Raw genomic sequence first — 20,178 nt, 5'->3', positions numbered from 1 at the left:
CTCGACGTACCTGGCGAGAAAGGTGAGTACATCCATCACCGGAACATGGGGGTTGTAGAGGTGAATCGTCACCACCCGGTCCCGTTGTGACAGAAGCGTGATGAGCGGCTCTGCTGTGAGGATCGACAGTGGCGCCCGGTCCCCTTTCTCCTTGAACGCCTTCAGGAACTTGATGCATCCCACCACGTTCCGGAACGTCACGTCGAAGTATCCACTGCTGGGGAAATCCTGCAGGTAGAAGACGTCCGTCGCTTGAAATCCGCAGCAATCGAAGAGAATTTTCTTGATGAAGAAGGTGCGATCTCCTTCCTTGTCCTTCACGACCACCCGAACGGTGTTGCGCACTCCCTGGCCCGAAGCTCGAAAATTGGTTATAGCCATTTTACTCAAAGCTTCCCCAGGATCTAAAGGCAATGATCATGGTCTCTTCTCAATCAAATCAGCGCCAATGTGCAGGCGCCAGCGCCATTTTTAAAGGGCTTAGAGTCTGAAGTGACCATTTAAATTTTTAAAGGAATATTACATTTCACATTAAAGTAATTGAAACATTTTTTCCATCCCCTCTCACACCCCCCCAATAGCATTATATTAAATTCCTTGCTCGCTCACCCACAAAATACTCACCTTGACATCATGACCTTCCACCCTTCAAGTTCATAAACTTTAACCCTCAACCCCTTCCCATCATCCCCTCAACCAATCTGAAGACTTTGACCCCGCTCCCCCACCGGCACTGAGAAAATCACCTCCTCTTCCCCTCCCCACAGGTGTCGCACCTCGTTTCCCCGAACGGGCATTCGAAGGCGCGGCATTGTCGGCCACCGGAATGAAGATCTTAACCTGCTGACATAATCACCGTATCCTGCATATTAATGAATAAGTACCCACCTGCATATTGTAATGAGGGACAAAAACAAGAAATGCTGGAATCACTCAGCAGGTCTGGCAGCATCTGTGGAAAGAGAAGCAGAGTTAACGTTTCGAACTCTTGAGTTCCGAAGAAAGGTCACTGACCCGAAACGTTAACTCTGCTTCTCTTTCCACAGATGCTGCCAGACCTGCTGAGTGATTCCAGCATTTCTTGTTTTTGTTTCAGATTTCCAGCATCCGCAGTATTTTGCTTTTATTTTAGTGTTTAATTCACTGCCACTTCTCTTCCAGGAATGCCTACCTTGAAGAAGTTCTGCTCTTCTCTCTGACGGGATTTTCGTTTGTCTCTTTTACCTTGTTCACCTTCATTGCTTTCTATTTCCCTCCTGGTGTTTGATAAGGTATCTACCAAAACTCGTTTTCACAGCCACATCTCCTTCCTCAGTGACTGTCTCCGGCTCCGACTTATTCCACGTGGATTCCAACTGCAGTTTCACCCATCATGCTTTGATTCCACCCAGGATCACAGGTATCTCCGAGAAATACAACGTTCCTCGGACTGCTACTCTCGCCGCATCCTGAGATCCACACTCAGTGCTATGCGCCGCCATATGCACACACTGGACCTCTCTCTCCAGCAGCACCGTCTCACCTTATCTCAAATCTGTTCTACTCCGCAGTTTCATCTCATCTTACGTCTCATCCGACGCATTAACAAAAAACTTTTTTTCTTCCTTTCAGGTGTTAACGAATGCAAGCTCCAGCAGCTGATGGGGACTAATGCCCCTCCAGATCCTCCTTCCGCTTCACTTCCCTCTGACCCCACCCCTTCTGATCTGACCCCTTGCCGTGTATTCACTATACCCTCTGACCTCCCCCTCTCTGATGCTGAGCGTTCTGCACTCAGCAAAGGTCTCAGTTTTATCCCCTTACGCCCCCACCTCAATGAATTTCGCGCTCGGCATGACGTTGGCTCTTCTTCTGTCGCCTCCGGGCTCACTTCTTCGACCAGGAGTCCTCCCCCCGACCAGCAGACCCATTCACCCTCTTCCAGCATTCTCCCTCTACCTGGACCCCTCCCCCTGCCCTCTTACCCGCTCTTGATCTCTTCATTGAAAACTGTCGGCGAGACATTGGTCGTCTCAATTTCTCTGCCCCCCTCACTCACTCTAACCTGTCCCCCTCTGAACTTGAGGCACTCCGTTCTCTCAGGTCTAACCCCGACATGGTCATCAAACCTGCAGACAAGGGTGGTGCTGTTGTTGTATGGCGTACCGACCTCTACCTTGCAGAAGCTCAACGCCAACTCACAGACACCTCTTCCTACCTCCCTCTGGACCATGACCCCACCACCGAACATCAAGCCACCGTCCAAAGGACTGTCACTGACCTCATCTCCTCTGGAGATCTTCCCTCTACGGCTTCCAACCTCATAGTCCCACAACCCCGGACAGCCCGCTTCTACCTCCTTCCCAAAATCCACAAACGGGACTGTCCCGGCAGACCCATTGTGTCAGCCTGCTCCTGCCCCACTGAACTTATTTCTTCCTATCTAGACTCTATCTTTTCTCCGCTGGTCCAGTCTCTTCCCACCTACATCCGTGACTCTTCTGACGCCCTACGTCATTTTGACAATTTCCAGTTTCCTGGTCCCAACCGCCTCCTCTTCACTATGGACGTCCAATCGCTCTACACCTCCATCCCCCACCAGGATGGTTTGAGGGCTCTCCGCTTCTTCCTGGAACAGAGGCCCAACCAGTCCCCATCCACCACCACTCTCCTCCGCCTGGCTGAACTTGTTCTCACATTGAACAACTTCTCCTTCAACTCCATGCACTTCCTTCAAGTAAAAGGTGTCGCTATGGGTACCCGCATGGGTCCTAGTTATGCCTGTCTTTTTGTGGGATATGTCGAGCATTCTTTGTTCCAGTCCTACTCAGGCCCCCTCCCCCAACTCTTTTTCCGGTACATTGATGACTGTATCGGTGCCGTTTCCTGCTCCCGCCCCGAACTGGAAAACTTTATCAACTTTGCTTCCAATTTCCACCCTTCTCTCACCTTTACATGGTCCATCTCTGACACCTCCCTTCCCTTCCTCGACTTCTCTGTCTCCATCTCTGGGGATAGGTTGTCTACCAATATCCATTATAAGCCCACTGACTCCCACAGCTACCTCGACTACACTTCTTCACACTCTACCTCCTGTAAGGACTCCATTCCATTCTCCCAGTTTCTCCGTCTCCGACGCATCTGCTCTGATGATGCTACCTTCCATGACGGTGCTTCTGATATGACCTCCTTTTTCCTCAACCGAGGATTTCCCCCCACTGTGGTTGACAGGGCCCTCAACCGTGTCCGACCCATTCCCCGCACCTCTACCCTCACCCCTTCCCCTCCCTCCCAGAATCGTGACAGGGTTCCCCTTGTCCTCACTTTTCATCCCACCAGCCTCCATATCCAAAGGATCATCCTCCGCCATTTTCGCCACCTCCAGCGTGATGCCACTACCAGTCGCATCTTCCCCTCCCTTCCCCTGTCAGCATTCCGAAGGGATCGTTCCCTCCGCGACACCCTGGTCCACTCCTCCATTACCTCCACCACCTCGTCCCCGACCCAGGGCACCTTCCCCTGCAATCGCAGGAGGTGTAATACCTGCCCATTTACCTCCACTCTCCTCACTATCCCAGGCCCCAAACACTCCTTTCAGGTGAAGCAGCGATTTACTTGTACTTCTTTCAATGTAGTATACTGTATTCGCTGCTCACAGTGTGGTCTCCTCTACATTGGGGAGACCAAGCGCAGACTGGGTGACCGCTTTGCGGAACATCACCGCTCAGTCCGCAAGCAGGACCCTGAGCTTCCGGTTGCTTGCCATTTCAACACTCCCCCCTGCTCTCATGCTCACATCTCTGTCCTGGGATTGCTGCAGTGTTCCAGTGAACATCAACGCAAGCTCGAGGAACAGCATCTCATCTACCGATTCGGCACACTACAGCCTGCCGGACTGAACATTGAGTTCAATAATTTCAGAGCATGACAGCCCCCCATTTTACTTGCATTTTTAGTTATTTTTTCTTCCTTTTTTTTACAAAAAAAAAATCTGAGTTCCGAAGAAGGGTCACTGACCCGAAACGTTAACTCTGCTTCTCTTTCCACAGATGCTGCCAGACCTGCTGAGTGATTCCAGCATTTCTTGTTTTTGTTTCAGATTTCCAGCATCCGCAGTATTTCGCTTTTATTGTAATGAGGGTCCTGTTACTGAGGCCACCACAAGGCTTTGCCGCCACTGATAAGATCGGGACGGGCCCCGACACCATCGGGGTCAGTGGCGGGCCTCATCCACTGCGATCCTCATGCTACCCGTCCCATCACTGTTCCCGGCATCAGAGACCCTATAAAATCCAGCCCTTTATATCATGCCACCTATCTTTTCTTCAAAACAGTCCACTCAGTCCCTTCATTCAAGCAATTAATATAGATTGTAAATAGTTGAGGTCCCAATGGTTACAATTTGCCAACCTAAAAATTACCATTTATCCCAACTCTGTTTTCTGTTAGTTAGCCAATCCTTTATCCATGCCAACATGTTACTCCCAACACCCTGTGCTCTTGTGCAGTAACTTTTTATGTGGCACCTTATCGAATGCCTTTTGCAATGTGTAGATCAAAAACAGAAGCAAAATTATCAGTACCTTTCCTTGTGAGATATTTCATCTGGTCAGCAATTACTGCACTTTTGTCTCGAGAATCCAGGAAAGAATATGTGACAAAGTCATTCCAGTCACTCAAAGCTAGAACACAGAATAGGTATTTAAAGAGAACACAGAATAGGTATTTAAAGAAAACACAACTTTGGATTTATAAATATGAAACAGTTTCCTCTATTAATAACTTTGAAAATAGGAAAATCAATATTATAATTACATTACCAGCCCTAGATGTAAGATCAAGGTACTTTCTTTCAGTGTTCAGAATTACTGGATTGATGCGGAGGACAACATTAGGCTGATCCATGAGGAAATCTACCACATCCATATGCTCATTTAACTGACCCTGTAATTAGATTTTATAAAAAGGCTGCTGTGACTCAGGGCTCTCAATGGACATAAGAAAGTCATTATTCAGTAATTATTAAAACAGTGCAACCTAAATGGGAAATGTGGGAAAGCAATAATAATAGGGGATTCTATACTTAGTGGAACAGACAGGTGTTTCTGCAGCCTGAGACATGAATCCAGGATGATGTGTTGGCTCCCTGGTGCGAGGGTCAAGGATGCCACTGAGAGGCTGCAGAGCACTCTGAGAGAGGAGAGTGAACAGCCAGAGGTTGTGGTCCATGTTTATGCCAACGACATAGGTGAAAAGAGGGATGAGTTCCTGCAGGCAGATTTTACGCAGCAAGGAAAGAAACTAGCAAGCAGGACCTCTATGAATTACTTCTGGTGCCACGCACTAGTGAGTAGAGAAATACCAGGATAGAGCAGATGAGTGTATAGCTGGAGAGATGGTGCAGGAGGGAGGGCTTTTGATTCCTGGGACATTGGGACCGGTTCTGGGGCAGATTGGACCTGTACAAGCCAGACAGTTTACAACTGAACAGAGCTGGGACCAATGTCATAGTGTCACAATGGGACAGTTTGTTAGTGCTATTGGGGAGGGATTAAAATAATTTAGTTGGTGGGGTGGAATCAGGAGGTGACATTACAGAGGAAAAAAAAGGAGCACAGATAATTCGGAGAGACAGATAGCATTAGAGTGAGAAATAATAAGGTGGGGGGACGTCAGAGGGGATGCAATAAGATCTAAATTAGGTTTAATATGCATGTTGTGAATGCACAGAGTGTGTTAGATAAGGTTGGTGAGCTGCAGGCACAGAGAGCCATGTGGGAATATGATGTTGTGGTGATAATGGAGACATGGCTCAAAAAAGTGCAGGATTGGGTACTAAACATTCCTGGATATAAGATGCTCAGGAAAGACAGGGAGGAACAGAAAGGAGGAGGGGTAGCAGTATTGATTAAGTAGAATATTACAGTGCTGGAGCCCTATAGGGGTCAAATACAGAAGCTATTTGATTAGAGCAAACCATTAGAGGTACCATTACTGGGTGAATTCTATAGGCCACCAACTGGTGGGAACATATAGAGCAATAAATTTGCTATGAAATTATGGAGAGGTGCAAAAACTAAAGAGTAGTTACAATGGGGGACTTTAATTAACCTAATATGGACGAGGATAGTAATAGTGTAAACTACAGAGAGGGGGAAGAGCTTCTGAAGCATGTTCAGAATAATTTTCCATAGCAGTAAGTTTCTGGTCAAACAAGGAAAGAGGCATTACTGGATCAGGTTCTGGGGAATGAGGTGGGTCAAATGGATTAAGTGTCATTCAGGAACAATTAGGGGACAGTGATCATAGTATCATAATGTTTAGGTTAGCTGTGGAAAAGGACAAAGAGCAATCCAGAGTAGAAATAATTAATTGGCGGAGGGCCAATGTCAGTGAGCAGTGATCTGTCTCAGGTAAATTGTCATCAAAGATTGGCAGGCAAAACTGTAACTGAACAATGGGCTGGTTTTAAAGAGATGGTCGGGTACAGTCGAGGTAAATCCCCATGAATGGGCAAGATAGGACGAACAAAGCCAGAGTTCCTTGGATGATGAAAAAGAGAGTAAGATGAAGAAGAAAAAGCGTGCAGATGACTGATGTTAGGTTGATAATACAAGTGGGAACCAAGCTGAATTTAGAAAGTTGAAGAGGGGGAAGTGAAAAAAGAGAAGTAAAGAGAGTATGAGAACAGACTGGCAGCTAACATAAAAAGGAATTCAACAGTTTTCTATCGGCATAAAAATAGTAAAAGGGTGGCAAAAAGAGCAGTGGAGACGATTAGAGACTAGAAAGGGGATTTACACATGGCTGAGGTACTAAATGAGTACTTTGCATCTGTCTTTATCAAGGAAGAAGATGCTGTTAAAGCCATAATGAAAGAGGAAGCAGTTAAGACACCTAATGGTCTAAAAATTAATCGAAGAAGAAGTATTACACAGACTGGCTGTACTTAAAATTGATACATCACCAGGACCAGATCAGATACATCTGAGGATACTGAGGGAACTAAAGGAGGAAATTGCAGAGGTACTGGCCACAATTTTCCAATCCTCCTTAGACACAGGTGTGGTGCCAGAAGACTGGAGAATTGTAAATGTTACACCCTTGTTCAAAAAAGGGTGTAAGGATACGCTCAGCAACTTCAAGCCAGTTAGTTTAACCTCAGTGGTGGGAAAGCTTTTAGAAATGGTAATCCATGACAAAATTAACAGTTACTTGGGCAAATGTGGACGAGTTAAGAAAAGCCAACATGGATTTGTAAAAGCCAGATCCTGTTTAACTAAACTAAAAGCAAAATACTGTGGATGCTGTTTTTATTCTTGTTTAAATAACTTACTTGAGTTTTTTGGTGAGGTAACAGAGAGAGTTTATGAGGGTAATGCAGTTGATGTGGTATACACGGATTTCCAAAAGGTGTTTGATAAAGTGCCGCATAACAGACTTGCCAGCAAAGTTGAAGTCCATAGCATAAAAGGGACAGTGGCAGCATGCACCCGCATTTGACTGAGTTACAGGAAACAGAGAGTAGAGGTTGTTTTTCAGACTAGAAGAAGGTATACAGTGTGGTTCCCCAGGGATTGGTATTCGGTCCACTGCTTTTCTTGATCACGTAGACTTGGGTGTTGAAGGCACAATTTAAAAATTTGAGAATGACTCAAATCTTGGAAGCATTGTGAACTGTGAGGAAGATAGTGATAGACTTGAGGAGGACATAGGTAGGCTGGTGGAATAGGTGGGCACGTGGCTGATGGAATTTTAACGTAGAGAAGTGTGAAGTGATACATTTTGCTAAGATGAATGAGGAGAGGCAACATAAGATAAAGGATACAATTCTAAAGGGGGTTCAGGAGAAGAGGGACCTGGCGTATATGTGCACAAATCGTTGAAGGTAGCAGGCAGGTGGAGAAAGCAGTTAATAAGGCATACGAGATCCTGGGCTTTATAATTTGAGGCAAAGAGTGCAAAAGCAAGGAAGTTATAGTGAACCTTTATAAAACACTGCTGTGGCTTCAACTGGAGTACTGTGTCAAATTCAGGGCATCACACTTTAGGAAGCAAGTGAAGGTATTAGAGGGGATGCAGAAAAGATTAATGTGAATGTTTCCAAGAATGAAGAACTTCAGTTACGTGGATAGATTGGAGAAACTGGAGCTGTTCTCCTTAGAGTTGAGAAGACAGAGAGGAGATTTGATATGAAAGCAAAATACTGCGGATGCTGGAAATCTGAAATAAAAACAAGAAATGCTGGAACCACTCAGCAGGTCTGGCAGCATCTGTGGAAAGAGAAGCAGAGTTAACGTTTCGGGTCAGTGACCCTTCTTCTGAGGAGATTTGATAGATGTGTTCAAAATCATGAGCGATCTGGACAGAGTAGATAGAGAAAAACTGTCCCCATTGGTGGAAGGGTTGAGAACCAGAGGGCACTGATTTAAGGTGATTGGCAAAAGAAGCAACAGCAACATGAGAAAAACTTTTTTATGCAGTGGGTGGTTAGGATGTGGAATACACTGCCTGAGCGTGTGGTGGAGGTAGATCCAATCAAGGCCTTCAAAAGAGAATTGGATAATTAGATGAAGAGAAAACATTTGCAGGGCTATGGGAAAAAGGCTAGGCGTGGGACTAGATGAGTTGCTCTTGCAGAGAGCCAGCATGGACAGGAGGGGCCGAATGCCCTCCTTCTGTGCTGTAACCAATCTATGATTCTATGATTACAGGAATCGATCATGGGAGACAGGTCAAAGCACCTCCTAAATTCCAGATATAGTTGCACGTATTCTCCAAGTCCACAGCTCTCTCAAAGAAATCCATTAAATTAGTTAAGCTTGACCTGCTGCTCCTGACACCATGTTGCTTATCTCTAGTTACCCTCTGCCCCTTAGAATAACTCCTCAAACTATGCCTTATCAGTTTCAAAAAATTTACTGACAAAGTTTTACAAGTCTGTAATTTGACACATTATCCTTGGCTGTTTTTCAAAATAGGAATCACCAGTCCCCTGAGTTCTGAAAAATACCATCGATGGAATTCAGAATTTAAAATTAAAAATTGAGCCAATTCCTTAAGAACCCTGGGATAAATGTTGTCAGAACCCAAAATCTTACCTACTTTGGAGTTTTGGAACCTCTCTAATAAACCCTCCTTTTCAAGTTTAGAAATTGGATTTTGTTTGTAAGACCATTTTCTTCTTTTGTTTCAGAAACTTTTTAAAAGGAATTTGGGGAAAAAAAAGTTTGATTGCTGTAGTGAGGGTTCAAGAAACTCAACAGAGGTAATGCTTGCATTGCCTTTTCTCGAATTATGACCCAAGGAACACAGTTGAAGTAACAAGCTCCATCCGTTTCAGCGAGAGCTACCACCAATATGGAATCTTGTCAACTGCAATATAATTCTTGTAAAATACAGTCAACCTTTAATATTTAGGATAACTCAAAAACACAAAATATCACCTCCATTATACTTATATAAAAAAAACTTGTTTTAAGATCTCAAACTATCAGATACCGTCCATACATCTTACTGCACACAAAATATAAAACATACCATGAAAACTGCCTTCTGAAAAAACCCTGCTGCATCCATTATCTTTTGAAGGATAACAGTTTCCAACTCTTCAGGGTCCAACTTATCGATATTAAAGGGAACACCATTAAAGAGACCTTGTGGCAGTGAACCCAAGCCAGTGGTTCTGTAAAAGCTTGCTCCTGCCTATTCAAATCAAAATGAGACAGACATTAATGTAGAATTTACTCCAAACCGCAAAACAAGCCTTCAACATACTATTACACCAATATTACTCAAATAGAAATCAGCTTGATATTATATACAGTGTGCAGTACAGGAACATTGGCCCACGTTCTGTTTCAACACCATTTTATTAATTGTAACAAACATTATAAATATGTTCGAATAAACCTGGCGAGTAAAATCACTGCCTCTTTCCAGCATTGAGTCACACAGATCAGAAAGCTCCAGGTCCAATTCCCATGCTGTGCTGAATTAACTAATCTTAGTTATAACTGGGGTATTATAATTGGTTTTTTGGACTAGTGAGGGGAAAAGGTGCAAAAAAGAAAATCAGCTGGGCTTTCCACTCCTGGATACAATCTAGGTGCTACTCCTGTAAAGTACAGGTGTGTGGATGTGACAGAGAAAAAAATCAGGCTCCGTTTTAACACCTTTTAGATGATTGACTGTTGAGCTGGATTTTGTTCCCAGCCTGATGTTGGGTTCTGTGGCGAGGTAGGGGGAGGTGGGGCTGGTGTGGCCAGAAAATCAGAGCGGCAGTGGCTGCCATGGAACTGACACCAGAAATGCCGGGCCCAATCTTCCCGGGGGCAGGCAAGCTCCATGGCTGCCCCTTGTGATCCAAGTTTACATATTTAAATTACATCTTTGCATGAATTAAAATGCAATCTGCAGAGAACTTACCTTCAATTCTCGATCTTCAGTGTGACATGCGGCACTCACGCGCCTTCAATTTCCAGTCCAGGGAAAGCTGGTGCCACCGAGGTGGGGAAGGGTGAACTCTGAGTTATGTTGGGGGGGAAGGGGTGAACTCTGCATTCTGTCGTGTATGGGGAGAGGAAGTGGTCAAGTCTGCACTATGTTGTGCTGTCTGCAGAGCTGGAAGCCTTTTACAAATGGCGCCAGCATCTGCTCCTTCAACAGGTGATGCCATGAACAGTATCACCGAGGCCGCCCTGCCACGTGATTGATGGGGTGGGCGCTGTGAATATGTTAAATGGCCGCCAGCCACAGAAACATGGCAGAGCGGGTCCCACGCAGGGCAGCCACCATTTTCTGCACCCGCGGGACAACAAAATCCAGCCCTCTTCTGTGTAGTTTCATACATGAGGACTGGCACTTGGCCAAATACCTGAGAGCTGCCACAAGTTATGGGGTTGTATTTCAGGAAAGGAAAGGAGAAAATCAGAAAAAAAAGCCTTTAAACTTGCTGTAGGATAAAAAAACCTTACCAGAAAGTCAATGTACACAAATGACAATAAGACTGACCATCTACCCCCACTTGAAAATGTTCTTTACACTGTACAGTCAACTAACAATTCTAACAGGTTTGGCTCTGCAGATAGCATTAGGTGAATGCAAGAGATTGTGGCTAAAGTGCTTGACTTCCTTGACAACATGATGATCTTAGGTTTTTTGCAGCATTCAGCAACAGTGGAAGTCTTGAACATTAAGTTATAACTTGTGACAGACTGGGGCAGCATATTAAAAAAATGCATCTTTGGAACGTTTCTTTAAATTAAACCCAGAGTGTTCGAGACAGTAATATAGCTGAGAAACAACACTGAGACCACTCGCCTTCCTTTGGTCATCAAATTCGGAATCAACACCCAAGATATTTTGAACATCAACTTGTGGGTACTTCTCTTTCATAAAACTGACTACATCGTCCACATTAAGTGATTCCCCATCCTGTATTTGATTGTATATCTGCAAGAATAGAGAACAGTGTGAACAGCCAGAACACCATTCAACTGCAGCTTTAATTTTACTTTTATTTTGCTAAGCCATATATTTTTTACCCTAACAGAATAATGTGGAGCTCATTAGGAAGAGTAACTCACAATAAGACATTAGACATAATGCTTTAATCTATCCACACCTCAATGAGCAAGATTTATCTGTTAATTACATGCACATACAAAAAGTCCCCAAAATCCATAAATTAAAAATGCAGTTTAACTGCTGCTAATTTGGTAAGCATTCATCAACCAGTGATCTCATCTAGGGTGGCATGAGGGCACTACAACTGTTCTCAGTACCCCTTAGCTAGGAAAAGAGGGGAAAAAAATCAGCCAGGCTCTCTATTCTTCATTACTACCCAGTGCCTCCATTTACATATGTGCAGATTTTGAATTCAAACAGGATCAGGATCAATTGTAATCCCCTTCACCATGATAAATAGCCTGCCACCATTTTCAATGCACAAGCAGTAAGGCATCCCAATGCCTCCTGCTTAATTTCTTTCCCCACCACCTCAGCTGAGACTGTGAACATAGAACATAGAACATAGAACATAGAACATAGAACATACAGCACAGAACAGGCCCTTCGGCCCACAATGTTGTGCCGATCCTTTGTCCTCTGTCAAGGACAATTTAATCTATACCCCATCATTCTCCTTTATCCATATACCTATCCAAAAGCCTTTTGAAAGTCCCTAAAGTTTCTGACTCAACAACTTCCCCGGGCAAGGCATTCCATGCCTCGACCACTCTCTGGGTAAAGAACCTTCCCCTGACATCCCCCTTATATCTCCCACCCTTCACCTTAAATTTATGACCCCTTGTAACGCTTTGCTCCACCCGGGGAAAGAGTTTCTGACTGTCTACCCTATCTATTCCCCTGATCATCTTATAAACCTCTATCATGTCACCCCTCATCCTTCTCCTTTCTAATGAGAAGAGGCCTAGAATGTTCAGCCTTTCCTCGTAAGACTTATTCTCCATTCCAGGCAACATCCTGGTAAATCTCCTCTGCACCCTCTCCAAGGCTTCCACATCCTTCCTAAAATGAGGCGACCAGAACTGCACACAGTACTCCAAATGAGGCCTTACCAAGGTCCTGTACAGCTGCATCATCACCTCACGGCTCTTAAATTCAATCCCTCTGCTAATGAACGCTAACACCCCATATGCCTTCTTCACAGCCCTATCCACTTGAGTTGCAACTTTCAATGATCTATGCACATAGACCCCAAGGTCTCTCTGCTCCTCCACATGCCCAAGAACCCTACCGTTAACCCAGTATTTTGCATTCATGTTTGTCCTTCCAAAATGGACGACCTCACACTTTTCAGGGTTAAACTCCATCTGCCACTTTTCAGCCCAGCACTGCAACCTATCCAAGTCCCTTTGCAGACGACAATAGCCCTCCTCGGTATCCACAACTCCACCAACCTTTGTATCATCTGCAAATTTACTGACCCACCCTTCGACTTCCTCATCCAAGTCGTTAATAAAAATCACAAACAGGAGAGGACCCAGAACTGATCCCTGCGGCACGCCACTGGTAACTGGGCTCCAGGCTGAGTATTTACCATCTAAGACCACTCTCTGCCTTCTATCAGTTAGCCAATTCTTAATCCAACTGGCCACATTCCCCACTATCCCATGCCTCCTGACTTTCTCCATAAGTCTACCATGGGGGACCTTATCAAATGCCTTACTAAAATCCATGTACACCACATCCACTGGTTTACCCTCATCCACTTGCTTGGTCACCTGCTCAAAGAATTCAATCAGGCTTGTGAGGCTGCCTCTTCCCCGTTCACTTCAAGGAAATGCTGATGGACAGTTGGGGCTTGGATTCCTAGCCATCTTCCCTCTCACCTTTCCCTCTAATGGATGCTCCCTGGGACCAAATGCTCGAGGTGGTGGCAGGAAGTTATTGACGTCTTTTGATAGAGAGAGAGCCTAATAGCAGTCTCTCATTCTCCATTTCAGCTCAAACCCCTATCTGTCTTAGTCAAGGCTTCCAATAGATGACTGGCTACATTTTTTGGCTCTTCACCCCTTTATGTGGCATCCCATCTCTTATGTTACAGCAGCAATCCCACAGCAGCACTGCGAGATTTAATTCAGAGTCGTTGGTAGGTATCCCATCATAAATGCCTAATAACCTTGACTTGTAAACTGCACTGAGGTCATGGCGAGGTTGGGGTAGTGGTTGGAATTGGCGCCCCAACCATGTAGGTGCAGACATACCCCCTAGAGTTGGAACCTTCAAAAGTTGAATGGGAAGAAAATTAGATTTAAAAATTTTGGAACCAATGACATGTAATAGAAATGCAGTCAAAACCAGCATTACCTAATTCTATTAAACAGACACAAGGGGAGGAAATTTATCAACAGGCCCACACGCTGCTGCAGGGAAGCCGATAGCAGGCCAAGAACCCATTTGTTCTGTCAGCGCACTTTGCCTTTTCTGTTTAACTCAGCCACGGCATTAGTAACCCACTTCTGGGTTTCCCAACCAATCAGAGAGGGCGGACGAGATGACGCGCCATATCTGGAAAGGGAAGGATTTCTATTTAGAGGGACCCAGCAGGGGTCAGAATGATTTAACTGCACGTTGATTCCTGAGGCTTCAGCAATCACAGGAATGGAAAGGAAACCCGGGAAGTCTGCCCCCTCCCTGAGTTCTCTGCTCTTACCTGGAGATCCTGGGGTCTGAGGGTCTGAAGTGAGGTGATATTTGCCAAGGACAAGAAGAAGAGACCAGCTTCTCAAACTAAGCAAGCATGGATGGAAGTGACCGAGAAAGTGAGCAGCAAGAGCTTGCATACAATGCCCCAAGAGGTTCAAGGACCTCAGAAGGGCAGGAAATGTGTGTGGCATAACACTTTCAGGTGCCAACCCCCACTTTCTAACTTGCCCAGCGTTCTACTATGCAGCACTCCTCAGACCAACACACCTTGCAGCTTCACTCTCTCTCCAGGCACTTCCTCACATCCCCATATGGACAGCCAACATCCACTCTCACTCTCATCCTTGTGCCATCTCACCCCCACGCCTCACAGTCACTCTCGACAAATGTTGTCCTTCCCTCCTGTTCACACAATCCATTTCTCATACTCACTACTCTCTGCTTGCAGGAGAGAGCACAGAACATCAGGGAAATGCAGACAATTGGTAAGGGTGGCGGAGGTGATAGCGACTTTGACACCCACTGGCAATGTGTGCCCGCCTGGTTGACTGGGAATAAGGTTTTGTTCCTGCAGATTTGCAAATGGCAATAGAGCTGATCCTCTGCCTGTAGACCTGGCGTTGCAGGTCGCGCATCTGTCAAGATGGATCTCTCTGCGTCCATCCTCTCTGTCCTGTGCAGCAAAGTATAACTGAGGAGAAGGCAGCTGTTGCTGCTGCTGCTCCTGGTGCTGTGGTGCTGCTGCTCCTCTTCAGAGGCCTAAGGTTGAGCTGCATAAGCTGCTGCCATGCTGCAATGAAGCTTGACAGCAGGCAAGTGCAGATCCAAGTGAGTGAAGTCCAAGACAGACAAACTGACTTCCAATAAGTTGGAAATCACCTGTCAAGCAGTAACAGCATGCTGTGAGCACCAACCTCTCACCTAGACATGGCCACAGCTCTTCAGTTTCACTGCTCAAAGGCTTTCCAGCCTGTCCTCACCTAATTGGGGATTTACATATTGAAATTACTTATAGACAGCTCCACAGGGATTCTTTGCTTGCCTGCAAACCCGACCAGATTAAACCTGGAAGTGGGTGGAATCATGATTCCCGATCCGATAGCACATTTTGTGGCTTTATACCCACCCGCACCCAAACCATATTATATGCAGGTGGAAGGTACTAATTGGGGTTTCGCATGAGCACACATAAAGATACACTTACTGAAACTGTGGTGTGGTTGAGTTAGGAGATGTATGCTTGTAATGTTTCACTCTGTAAATAATTGTAAGACTGAGTAAAGATGGGTTCCAGTATCATATTTCACCAACTGACTTTCCAGAATAGAACACTGGGAGCAGAGATTGGTTGCCTAAAGGTGAAGGTTGGCAGCTTAAAAAAATACAGAAAGAAGGCGATGATCTATTCGCCATTGTGAGAAATGGCAGAAAGCAAGTGTAAATTGTCAGAGTATGATTACCCTCTGATGTTTGGAGTCTGAACCATGTAACCAGTGGAGAATGAAGTGGATGGGCTCGATTTTGTTGCCCTGCATGGGAGCAGCAGCAGTGCAGAAAATGGCGGCCGCCCTGCATGGGAGCGACGCCGCCACACTGCTGTGATTACACAGTGGGCGGCGACTTAACATACAGATGCCGGCTGAACCCACCACCCCCCCCCCCCACCCCGATCATGTGGCGGGGCGCACTGGCAACGCCGTTCACCTGATGCCGGATTAGGTGCTGGTGCCATTTTTAAAAGGCTGCCAGCCCTGCAAACAATGCAGAGTTGACCCCTTCAGCCCCTGTACACTAAATAATGCAGAGTGACCCCCTTCACCCACCCCCACCACCATACACTAAATAATGCAGAGTTGACCCCTTCCCCACCTCGTTGGCACCAGCTTCTCCTGGACGGGAAAGTGAAGGCACATGAGTGCTGCACAACATGCTAAAGATTGGGAACTGAAGGTAAGACCGGGAGGAATTAAATTTAAATTGATGCAGAGAGATATTTTAAATATGTAAAGAAGGGTCCCATCGCAGAGTGATGGAGGTAGCGCCATAAAGCCTCGCCACCGCTGGGAGGATCCGTCCCAGCAATCCCGGCATCGTGCTCACTGGCGATTGCTGTCGCTCTGATTCTCCAGCTCCCCGCCCACGAAACCCAACATCGGGTTGGGAACAAATCCTAGCCGGATATGCAGACACGGATTGCGTCCCTGCCAAGAAGCAAATAAGGTATGGCCTTGGCATTGTCACTTCCTACCAGAAGTAAAGTCAGAAATAAAGTATTTTGTGAGCTGAATGCCCATCAGTTGGATACTGATGAAGGTTTGGATCTTCTATTAGAGCTCTTGGATGAAATTTACAAGAAAGAGGATCTATTAAATGCCTATGAGGCATGGTCAGACTTTGATAGATTTCAGAAAACAGATGGTTGCTCATTGAAGGAATATATCATGGACTTTATTAGACTATATAGCAGATTGAGGAAATTAAATTTAAAGATCAGGGCTAGCATTTAAATTGCTGGATTGTGCTATGGTGACACATATGGACAGGCTCCTGGTTTTAGCTGGTGGTGTTTGGTTCTCGGAAAGAGACTCCCTGTTGGATCAGATGACTGTTGCCTTGAAAACATTTCTGGGGAAGGTCATTTCCCGCAGCGTAGGTGGAACAAATAGGACACTCGGTGGTGACACAAACAATAGAAGACTCAATGAGTGCTAGATTTCAAATTGGTCCATATACAGGACGTAGGCATTAATACAATAGAAAAGTTAAAAAATGGCAGAATGAGGATGGAAGCACCTTTAGCATATCTGGCTATTACTACAGAAGTCAGAATTGGAATAGAAACAATAGGCGAATCAATCCCAGGAATGCCCGAGGAACAATCAATACATGCTTCAGGTGTGACACAAATTTTGATATGCGATGAAATGGCACATGACAAAGAGAATTCTGAGGCAGAAGGTGAAGATATTGATCAATCTGAACAAATTGCACTTGTCACAAGGAATTTTAGTCCTGTGATGAATGTGCTCGTCGCACTCATTCAACTGCACTGTGCTGGATAGTGCCTGAACTTTAACTGTATGTGGAACAGACTGGTTAAAATGTTACCAAGATTCACTAACTAGTGAGAATTGACACAAGATTAAGGAGTATAAAAGTACTACTTGCTTTAGGTTTGGTGATGACAACACATTCAGATCACAAAAGAAAGTTGTGATTTCATGTAAAATAGTTGGAGTAAGTTACTTTATCAGTACTGATGTAGCCCCTAGTGAAATACCTATGCTGTTGAGCGAAACTTCTACGAAAAAGGCACAAATGAAACTTTACATGAAGCATGATAAGGCAATTGTCTTTGGAAAGTCAGTGGATATGCAGTTGACCCAATCAGGACGTTACTGTGCCCCCTTAACAAAACTGGCTGTTTCATCAGTGTTAGAGAAGTATTAATGGCATCAGGAGAAAAGAATCAGAGAAAAGAAAAAGCAAATTGTCTGAAAGTTACATTGACAATTTGCTCATCCTATTTGCCAATGATTAAAAACCCTGTTAATGGATGCAGATGTGGTTGATGAACTGGCTAATAAAGTGTGAAATCTGTAAAAAGTAGTGGAAGGTGGCACTACGTAGTCTGATTCTGAGTACAGCATCTCCTATCCCAGAGACAGATTCGAGACTGGAGGGTCTTCTATCCTGAAAAGTGGATCGGGTCCGCTGAGTTTCCTATCCTGGGGAGTTGCTCCAAGTTCGGATGTGTCCCCTGTCCCTGGGAGTGGGACAAGTCTGGAGGCATCTCCTATCCCGAGGAATTGTCTGGGTCTGACAAAGGGTCTCATTCTGGGGTATGGTCTGATTCCAGGAATCACCTATCCCGGGAAGTGTCATAGAGTCATAGAGTCGTACAGCATAGAAACAGGCCTTTCGGCCCACCGCGTCCATGCTGACCATAATGCCTAAATATACTAAACCCACCTGCCTGCATTAATTCCATATCCCTCTATGCCTTGCTCATTCAAGTACCTGTCCAAATGCTTCTTAAATGTTGCTACTGTTCCTGCCTCCACCACCTCCTCAGGCAGCTCATTCCAGATACCCACTATTCTTTGTGTGAAAAATTTACCCCTTTGATCCCCTTTAAACCTCCTCCCTCTCACCTTAAATCTATGCCCTCCAGTTTTAGTCATCCCTACCATGGGAAACAGACTCTGGCTATCTACCCTATCTATGCCTCTCATAATTTTATATACCTCTGTCATGTCCCCTCTCAGCCTCCTTTGCTCCAGGGAAAACAGACCCAGCCTATCCAATCTCTCTATAACTCAAGCCCTCCAAACCAGGCAACATCCTTGTGAATCCATTCTGCACCCTCTCTAGCTTAACCACATCTTTCCTGTAGTGCGGTGACCAGAACTGCACACAGTACTCCAAATGCGGCCTAACCAACATTATGTACAACTGTAACATGACATCCCAGCTCTTGTACTCAATGCCTCGGCCGATGAAGGCAAGTATGCCATAGGCCTTCTTCACCACCCTGTCTACCTGTGTTGCCACTTTCAGGGAGCTATGTACTTGCACCCCAAAGTCTCTCTGCTCAACAACACTCCCCAGGGCCCTGCCATTCACTGTATATGCCCTGCCCTGGTTTAACTTCCCAAAATGCATCACTTCACACTTGTCTGCGTTAAATTCCATTTGCCAATCCCTTGCCCACTTTCCCAGTTGATCTATATCCTGTTGTAACCTAAGACAACCTTCTTTACTGTCCACTATACCACCAATTTTGGCGTCATCTGCAAACTTACTAATCATGCCCTTTACATTCACATCCAAGTCATTAATATATATGACAAACAACAGAGAGCCCAGCACAGATCCCTGCGGCACACCACTGGTCACTGGTCTCCAATCTGAAAAACAACCCTCCACTACCACCCTTTGCCTCCTATCACCAAGCCAATTTTGTATCCAATTTGCCAGCTCACCCTGGATCCCATGTGATTGAACCTTCTGGACCAGCCTGCCAAGCTGGACCTTGTCAAAGGCCTTGCTAAAGTCCATGTAGACAATGTCCATCGCCCTGCCCTTGTCAATCCTCTTGGTCACCTCCTCGAAAAGCTCAATCAAATTTGTGAGACATGATTTCCCATGCACAAAGCCATGCTGACTATCCTGAATCAGACCATGCCTTTCCAGATGCATATAAATCCAGTCTCTCAGAATCCCTTCCAATCACCTTCCCACCACTGATGTAAGGCTCATCGGCCTATAGTTCCCCGGCATATCCCTGCTGCCCTTCTTAAATAAAGGCACAACATTAGCTATCCTCCAGTCTTCTGGTATCTCAACCGTGGCTAACGATGATACAAAAATCTCTGCCAGGGCCCCAGCAATCTCCTCCCTTGATTCCCATAGTATCCTAGGATACACCTGGTAAGGCCCTGGGGATTTATCCACCTTAATGCGCTTCAAAACCTCCAACACTCCTCCTTTGTAATGTTGATATGATCCAGGATATCGCTGCTCCCTCCCTTGAAATCACTAGCTTCCATGACCTTCTCCACGGTAAATACAGACGAGAAGTATTCTGAGTCCCGTCTCCTATCCAGGGCAGTAGTCCGAGTTCAGGGTGGTCTCCTTTCCCTAAGAATAGTTTGAGTCCTGGAGGAGGGGGGGTGGTCTCATGTTCAGGGGAGTGATCCGAGACTTGGGGGGGGTGGTGGAATTGTCTCCTACCCTGGGGACTTGTCGGAACCAGAATGGCTCCTATCCCAGGGAGTGGTTTAAGACCAGAAGGTCTCCTAGCCCGGGCAGTGATCCTGGGGTGTAGTCAGAGTCTGGGCGATGGTCTCCTACCCTGGAAAGTAGTTTGAATTTGCTGGGGCCTCCTATCCCGGGGAGAAATATGACTCTGGGAGGGTGGTCTCCTAAGCCAGGGAGTGGTCCGAGTCTAGCAGAATCCCCTATCGTGGGGAGTGGTCTGAGTCTGGGCTTTCCTATCTCGCATTGTGGTCTGAGTCCAGAGGT

General features: G+C 45.6%; 1 protein-coding gene across 1 annotated transcript in view; it reads right to left on the bottom strand.

The window, feature by feature from the left end:
• Nucleotides 1–20,178, bottom strand: part of uggt2 (UDP-glucose glycoprotein glucosyltransferase 2) — a 740,193-nt gene that overhangs the window by 374,939 nt on the left and 345,076 nt on the right. Inside the window, exons 17-20 of the mRNA XM_068034396.1 lie at nucleotides 11,302–11,433; nucleotides 9,520–9,684; nucleotides 4,800–4,923; nucleotides 4,563–4,661 (exon numbers count right to left, since the gene is read on the bottom strand). Of these exons, the coding sequence (XP_067890497.1) occupies nucleotides 4,563–4,661; nucleotides 4,800–4,923; nucleotides 9,520–9,684; nucleotides 11,302–11,433 (520 nt within the window). The remainder of the gene's footprint in view (nucleotides 1–4,562; nucleotides 4,662–4,799; nucleotides 4,924–9,519; nucleotides 9,685–11,301; nucleotides 11,434–20,178) is intronic.

This window comes from Heterodontus francisci, chromosome 6 (genome assembly GCF_036365525.1).
Source record: "Heterodontus francisci isolate sHetFra1 chromosome 6, sHetFra1.hap1, whole genome shotgun sequence".
Lineage (NCBI taxonomy): Eukaryota > Metazoa > Chordata > Chondrichthyes > Heterodontiformes > Heterodontidae > Heterodontus > Heterodontus francisci.
The sequence above is the reverse complement of the archived record's forward strand: the minus strand, read 5'-3'. Positions and strand labels throughout refer to the sequence as shown.